We start from the raw sequence: 8,435 nt of genomic DNA on the forward strand, positions 1-8,435 counted from the left end.
GAATGAGTTTGATAGTGCTACGTGGCTAACGGCTAATGCTACACTGTTGGAGAGATTTATAAAGAATGAAGTTGAGTTTATGCATTATACAGACTGCAAGGGTTTAAAAATGAAAATAGCGACGGCTCTTGTCTCCGTGAATACAGTAAGAAACGATGGTAACTAACCACATTTAACAGTACATTAACAACATGCTAACGAAACATTTAGAAAGAATTTACAAATATCACTAAAAATGTTATTATGGATCATGTCAGTTATTATCGCTCCATCTGCCATTTTTCGCTGTTGTCCTTGCTTGCTTACTTAGTCTGTTGATTCAGCTGTGCAGATTCAGACGTTAAGACTGGCTGCCCTTGTGTAATGCCTCGATCATTGGCTGGCATATGCAAATATTGGGTGCGTACACCCCGACTGTTACGTAACAGTCGGTGTTATGTTGAGATTCGCCTGTTCTTCGGAGGTCGCTTGAGGTTGAAAAATTAATGTTTCAGTTAGGAGTCCAACTGGTGGTGACTCTAGTTACCTGGATGAGGGCCCTGTAAATGCTGCTCCAGTAATGATGGATCAAGCAGAAATTCAAACCAGGAAGTCTGTGGTGGGGTGCAGGGCCGACTGCCACTCACCGCCTCCCGGTCTGCAGCCTCAGCACTCATATTAATCTGCAGAAAAAAACATCAGTGTATACAGCACATAACGTTCAGTGCATAAAGCATATTAAACTCTGCCTCAAAATATAGTGAGCTGATGAACCAAACAGTATTTTTGGGCTCGAGTTTAGAATGTACTGTACATATATATGCTCAAAATGATGTATAGTAAAGATAGGCAGCTCAGGTTTTAGCACACAGTCCATGTCTGTAATTTACTGGATAACATATTTGAGCTTTTAATTGCAATCATGTTGTTATTTCATTACGTTTTAATAACTGATAATCACTAAAGATAGTGATATTGGTGACAGTAAGGCTTAACTTAGATTTACAAGTATCAGACTCTTGTTAACTGTTGAGGGCTGCGTTTCCCAAAAGCATCGTAAGCCCAAAGGTCTCTATGTTTTTTGAGAAACACATCCCAGATGGGTGAGCTCAACGTTCGACTTTGATCAAAATGGTCCCAATGAAAGAGACCTATTTTTTTTTACAGTCTATGAAAGAGACACGCTGGAAAGTTTTTACCCTTAATTCCCGCATTATCACTTACCTGTTTAGAACGTCTGAATAATTAATACGATAGATAGCACAAACTGTTTGTATTTCAGCAAAGAGTAAAAGAGTCAAGCGTTCCAAAGACGCCAATGAGTTTCTTCATTGTAGAGGATCTATGGGAGACAAAGCGAAACAGCGCTGCTACTGTGCAGGCGGTTACAACTTCTTCTTCTTTTGATATAGTGGCGGTTGGCAAGCAAACGTATTGTGCATTTCCGCCACCTGCTGTGTTGGAGTGTGGAGAAGCAATGCATATCAATAAGGCCTCAAAAAAAAAAAAAAAAAAAAAAAAAATTAAATAGGCTAAATAAATCAATAAAAAGGACAAATGTAAATTTATATTTTCACAATTGGGTTGTAAAGTTCAACGTACATGTATACTTATTTCATCAAGCTTGTGCAACAGCAACAAGGTGAGAATGATCATGAGGCACTTATTTGTTTAATTTATGAATTGATATGTTCTCTGCAATCGTGTCTTTGTTAATATCTATCTCTGTTTCTGCATGGAACAGGTTGCAGGTCTAGACCCATCTGTCAAGACGCTTTTTTGTCCACATGCTGTCCAATGTTTGTGCTGGAGAGTCTCTGCTCTGACCACAAGTCATAGGTACAGGATAATGTTCATAGTAAATTCATCTTCATTTCCGTAGCACTTTATACAAAACAGCTGCACAGTAATAAACAGGAAAGTAACAGAATTCAAAAGAATGTAGAAATTCAAAAGTTGAATTTAAATATAAAGGCTAAATTACAGAATTAGTTTTTTTTTTGTTTTTTTTTTTAATGAAAAATAGTTTTTTTTTTTCTGATAATACTAGAAAAAAGGATACACCCAAAAATGAAAATACTCTCAGAATATGACTTTCTTTCAAATGATGATTTTTAAAAAATAATCCATCTCTGTGAGTGCAAGTGTACGACCCGAAGGTCGATGCTTCAAAAACCACACAAAAAAAAAAAAACAATAGTCAACATAACCCTAGCTGAAGTGAAACAATAGGCGTGTTAGAAAAATACTACTATTTTAAAGTCTGTGCTTCCAAATGACAAATGACCAAATGACAGTTTTAAAACACACATCACAAGAGCCCATCTTTGACAGTTGGCAAATTTGTAGTGTATCAAATTTAACATAATAGCATTTTCCTTAAACAACTTTATGTTTCTCTTCAGAGGACATTGTTTCGTCAACTGAGGTCATATTATTATTATTACATAATTATTATTTTTCTTAAAACCTCAGTTTGTATTCCACAGAAAAAAAAAGAATTTCATAATCATCTGGAACAGCACGAGGGTAAGTAAATGATGATGTCACGTATCCTGCGCCTGCTGTTTCCTTCTACTCGTCTACTCCCCACCAGAGGTCACCGGTTCACCATTGTGACCTTTTCATGGCACACACAAGCTGCGTCCCATCGCCTACGTCACTGTGGCATAAATAAGAACTAATGACGGGAGTCGCGCAAGATGGCGCTCTGAACGGTTGTCTTTCCTGATCTCTGCATTAGATTGCTCTTTTTTTTTTAAGTTAAGTGTCCCTTTTCAAGTTCGTTTTTGGCTTAATTTGTTAAATAACTGTATAGTGTGAATTTGGGAAAATGTCAAAGTCCCAAAGGAAAAGGAAAGAACTGCTAGATCAAGCTGTTAGAAGTTCGGCAGCATCCGATAACTCCGAGCTCATGATATCACCTGAAGGCAGCAATTTACTGATTGACATTTGTCATGATTATTCCACCCATGTAACTCCATCACTTTCTTCTGCTGTTGAAGATTTCCCATCCTCTCCTGTGACCCCAAGTAAGCCTCCATTCAGTAAACGTGGAAAAACAGACAAATCCGGCGACGATATTATATCCACTCTCTCTGACCTGATTAACAACAGAGCGGATGGCATGGAGAAACTGATCAACAACAACGCCATGAGAATAGAAGGACTAAAAAAGACCGTTGATTCGTCTGTGCAGAAGTAAAAGACTTGAAGATTAAGATGACTAATACAGAAAATGCATTGACGAAGAAAAACAGCGTCGCAGCGTGCTCGAGAACCGCATACGGGAGCTGGAAGGGTACCACAGGAGATGGAACCTTAAGTTGTATAGAGTCCCTGAGAAAGCGGATCAGAACATACGAGCTGAAGTTATCCATATTTGTCAGGAGGTGCTACCTGAAGGAAAGATCAAGCTCCCAGATGTGATCGATACTGTTCATCGCTTAGGTTCAAGAATGAACACAGATAAGCCGAGGCCTGTAATTCTCCAATTCACCAGCAGAGTGCACCGCGACGCAGTTTGGAAGGCTGCTAGAAATAACTCGTATCTGCGTGATAATAAACTACGCTTTGCTGAAGATTTCTGTGAAGAAGACAGAGAGAGGAGAAAAAAGCTGTGGCCTGCAGTTAAAAGTGCGAGGGATGCAGGAAAAAAGGCATACTATGTAAGAGCTCGAGCATTTGTTGAAGGCAAAGAAATCATTCTACCACCTTAATGGTTATCTTTAAAGTCTGTCGTCCTGCGGCTGGTTAGTCCAGGATTTTATGTTGCAGATCGGTCCATGTACTTTGGGTTTTGTGCCTTAATTTCCTTTTAAGTATAGTTCAAACCCTTTTGTCTGGAACTTGTTAAGATATAATTAGTTGGTTCACTTAACACTAACACTTGTTCTAAGTGCAGAGATTGGGGCGTTCCCTTTTCTGCTCCAAGCTTTTGACATAAGGTTATAGCCTATTTGTTTCTACAGTTCTCTTTATTAGGGCCCGAGCACCGATGGTGTGAGGACCCTATTGGAATTGCTCTGTTTATTAGGGCCCAAGCGAAAATTCGCGCAGGGCCCTCTTGTTCTTCTAAGGATTATTAGGGCCCAAGCGAATTATTATTATTATTATTAGGGCCAAAGCCCTGTAAAGGGCTGAAGGCCCTTTTGTTTTTAGGGGCCAAGCCCCGAAGGGGCTGTAGCCCCTATTGTAATTGTACGTTTTCCATTTTATTATTATTATTCTTCCTCCCGAATGGGAGTCTATGGCAGCCCTATCAACGGAACATGAGAAAATGATGAAATTTGGCACAGTTGTAGAGATGCTCATGAATAGTGATTGGACCAAATTTGGAGTCTCTAGAACCAACTCTATAGCGCCACCACCAGTTCAAAATTTCAACATTCTAACGGTTTTAACATTTGAACTGTTTGTCATAGAAAAATTAAATTTAGTTCATCTGATTCGTCTCTTCATGCTGATGCTATTCAACTTCTTACATTAAGTCTCCACCCATTACAGTAGCGGCCATTTTGAAAAGTACAGTATTTGTTTTTTTCGCTTCTCCTCCTTCAAAATTTGTCCAATTTTGTCCAATCTTTGATCAGATTATCTTTGGACTGAGCCGCACAGAAATGACTGAACAGATTTTTTTTATTCATCTTTGTTCAAAGGTTATGATGTCACGAAGTTAACGAGGTCGACCCGAAATTAGTATAGAGGCTGTATCTCGGCCAAACTTTGAGCAATCGAAACAAAAATTGGTACGCTTCATCAGAACCATGGTCTGAGGGTCTATGCCAAACTTGGGAACAGCGCCACCTACAGGCGCTATTCTGTCAATATTGGATGTATCACGTGTCCGCCATTTTGAATTTTGTCATAAATTGCGATATCTTTTAAACAATTTGACATATCTTCACAAAAATTGGTATGTATGACCTTTAGAAGGTCGAGAAGGTACCTGAGAAGTATCAGCACAGCGCCACCTACTGTTCCACAGATGTAATGATTATTTCAAAAACGCTTATAACTTTTGAAAACACTTTCCAAAATGTGTATGCTTCATGTCATTTTATTCCCTGGCTTATGCCGATTCCGACAATGTATCATTTGCCATTTTCCTTAAATGTACCTGTCTGCCATATTGAAGTAAATGAAAAACAGTTTTTTCGCTACTCCTCCTACAAATTTTGGTCAATTTTGTCCAAAATCAGCTCAGATGATCTTTGGACCGAGCCGCACAGAAATGACTGAACAGATTTTTGATATTCACTACCATTTCCGAGATATTCATCTCTGAATGTGACCTTGCTTGTGTTTGTTGTCTTATGCTAGTTAGCTTAGCACAGTAATTGCTTAGCATGCTAAACTATTGCTATTCTTTCTAATGTGGTCTTCAGTCAACAGGTTAACCAAAACTTAGTTGGCATTAAATAACTTTGCATACTAATATGGTTAACATGCTATGAAGCTTTTTTTTTTTTGTGAACTCTTTCTCACACTGAAACCTCTGCTTAGCATACTGATGAACTTGCATGGCTGATTAGCTCAATGTGTTACTCTACGGATCCCGAATGCTCTGCATCGTGGGTTTGAAACTCAGTGTGACACATGCCCAGACCGCATGAGGTACTGTGGCAGGAAAAGATGCAGAACTTGTGTCTGTTCTAGGCATTCTGCCTAAAACTGGTCTAATCTGAAGCTATCACATGCAATTCCTTTATGTCCAGATTCGTAGTTATTCTTCTTCCCCCTGTATGGTAATCAATGAACCATAAGAAGGAAAATTATCAAATTTGGCATGCTTGTAGTGATAGTAATTAAAAGTAATTTGACCAACTTTGGAGTATCTAGGACTAAGTCTATAGCGCCACCACCAGTTCAAATATTCACTTTTGTAAAGGTTATAACTTTTGAACCCTTTGTTCCAGAAAAATGAATGTCAATACAACTGATTCCTCTCTTCATACTGATCACATTCAATATCTTACATTAAGCCTCCACCCAGTACAGTAGTGGCCATTTTGAAAAGTACAGTATTCCGTTTTTTCGCTACTCCTCCTTCAAAATTTGTCCAATTTTGTCCAAACTTTGATCAAGTGATCTTTGGTCTGAGCCGCACAGAAATGACTGAACAGATTTTTTTTATTCATCTTTGTTCAAAAGTTATGATGTCACGAAGTTAACAAGGTTGACCCAAAATTGCTATAGAGGCTGTATCTCGGCCAAACTTTGAGCAATCAAAACTAAAATTGGTACACTTGATCAAGACCATGATCTGAGGTTCCATGCCAAATTTGGGAACAGCGCCACCTACAGGTCATGAGATCTGAAAAATGGCTATTTTGGCCAATAACTTTTGAACACTTTATTAGAAAATCAAGATCTTGGTGTCTATGGATTCCCTGTGCCATGCCGAATCCGACGATACCAATTCTGTCAATATTGGATGTATCTCGTGTCCGCCATTTAGAATTTTGTCATAAATTGCGATATCTTTTAAACAATTTGACATATCATCACAAAATTTGGTACATATGACCATCAGAGTGTCCTGAAGGTACATGAGAAGTTTCAGCACAGCGCCACCTAGTGTTCCACAGATATAATGATTTTTGCAAAATTGCTTATAACTTTTGAAAACATTATCCAAAATTTGTCTGCTTTATGTCATTTTATTCCCTGGCTTATGCCGATTCCGACAATGTGTCATTTGTCATTTTCCTTAAATGTACCTGTCTGCCATATTGAATTAAATCAAAAACAGTTTTTTCGCTACTCCTCCTACAAATTTTGGTCAATTTTGTCCAAAATCAGCTCAGATGATCTTTGGACCGAGCCGCACAGAAATGACTGAACGGATTTTTGATATTCGCTACCATTCCCAAGATATTCATCTCTGAATGTGACCTTGCTTGTGTTTGTTGTCTTATACTAGTTAGCTTAGCACAGTAATTGCTTAGCATGCTAAACTATTGCTATTCTTTCTAATGTGCTCTTCAGTCAACAGGTTAACCAAAACTTAGTTGGCATTAAATAACTTTGCATACTAATATGGTTAACATGCTATGAAGCTTTTTTTGTGAACTCTTTCTCACACTGAAACCTCTGCTTAGCATACTGATGAACTTGCATGGCTGATTAGCTCAATGTGTTACGCCATGGATCCCGAATGCTCTGCATCGTGGGTTCGAAACTCAGTGTGACACATGCCCAGACCGCATGAGGTACTGTGGCAGGAAAAGATGCAGAACTTGTGTCTGTTCTAGGCATTCTGCCTAAAACTGGTCTAATCTGAAGCTATCACATGCAATTCCTTTATGTCCAAATTCGTAGTTATTCTTCTTCCCCCTGTATGGTAATCAATGAACCATAAGAAGGAAAATTATCAAATTTGGCATGCTTGTAGTGATAGTAATTAAAAGTAATTTGACCAACTTTGGAGTATCTAGGAATAAGTCTATAGCGCCACCACCAGTTCAAATATTCACTTTTGTAAAGGTTATAACTTTTGAACCCTTTGTTCCAGAAAAATGAATGTCAATACAACTGATTCCTCTCTTCATACTGATCACATTCAATATCATACATTAAGACTCCACCCAGTACAGTAGTGGCCATTTTGAAAAGTACAGTATTCCATTTTTTCACTACTCCTCCTACAATTTTTGTCCAATTTTGTCCAAAATCAGCTCAGGTGATCTTTGGACCGAGCCGCACAGAAATGACTGAATGGATTTTTGATATTCGCTACCATTCCCAAGATATTCATCTCTGAATGTGACCTTGCTTGTGTTTGTTGTCTTATGCTAGTTAGCTTAGCATGCTAATTGCTTAGCATGCTAACCAGTTGTCATTCTCTTTAATGTGGCTAATATGGTTAGCATGCTAAGTAATGCTTTTTTGTAAATTCTTTCTTACACTAAAAGTTCTCTTCCACAGATTGTTGAATGTGTATCCTCAAGTAGCTCAATGTGTAAAGCCAGTTACCTGATGAGCTCTGCACCCCAAGATAGTGGGTTCGAATCCCAGGTGGAGTGGTTTTATGAAATAGTGTGTTTTGATTCCTTTACTGCCTCTTGGATTAGAAATAAATGCTTTTTGTTTCATGCTGTGTTCATTTTCATCTAAGCTTATGTACATAAGTTCTGAGTTCATTTTCGCCCGTAATTCTGAACCAGCTGTTTCATGTTTGTTCATTTTCTGCTGTTTTTCCTCTTCCTGCTCTGTATTGCGCTACAGCATGATGAGCTGCAGAATGATCTAAAGTAGTTATTAAATATAACATTCAGTGCAGTTTTATAAAAATTCTTCATTTTGAGTTCATTTTCACATGAACTAATGAACTTCGGCAGGTGTGCCAACATTCACCTGCACAGTGGCGCAATGAGTTGAGAAATGGACATTGGACCCGGAGGTTGTGGGTTCGAATCCCGTGTGGGGTGCCTTTATACAATTGTGTGTAATGA

The 8,435-nt window shown here is 38.5% G+C and overlaps 1 protein-coding gene across 7 annotated transcripts in view; it reads right to left on the bottom strand.

Annotated features, from left to right (window-relative positions):
• ints8 (integrator complex subunit 8) overlaps positions 1-1,355 on the bottom strand; it is a 122,185-nt gene extending 120,830 nt beyond the window's left edge. For all 7 annotated transcript variants that reach the window (XM_067411685.1, XM_067411682.1, XM_067411683.1 and 4 more), the window contains exons 1-2: positions 1,204-1,355; positions 527-662 (exon numbers count right to left, since the gene is read on the bottom strand). In XM_067411685.1, the coding sequence (XP_067267786.1) occupies positions 527-656 (130 nt within the window). In that variant the 5' untranslated portion in view covers positions 657-662; positions 1,204-1,355. The remainder of the gene's footprint in view (positions 1-526; positions 663-1,203) is intronic.
• Positions 1,356-8,435: the final 7,080 nt, after the last annotated feature.

Source organism: Chanodichthys erythropterus, chromosome 15 (genome assembly GCF_024489055.1).
Source record: "Chanodichthys erythropterus isolate Z2021 chromosome 15, ASM2448905v1, whole genome shotgun sequence".
Taxonomy (NCBI): domain Eukaryota; kingdom Metazoa; phylum Chordata; class Actinopteri; order Cypriniformes; family Xenocyprididae; genus Chanodichthys; species Chanodichthys erythropterus.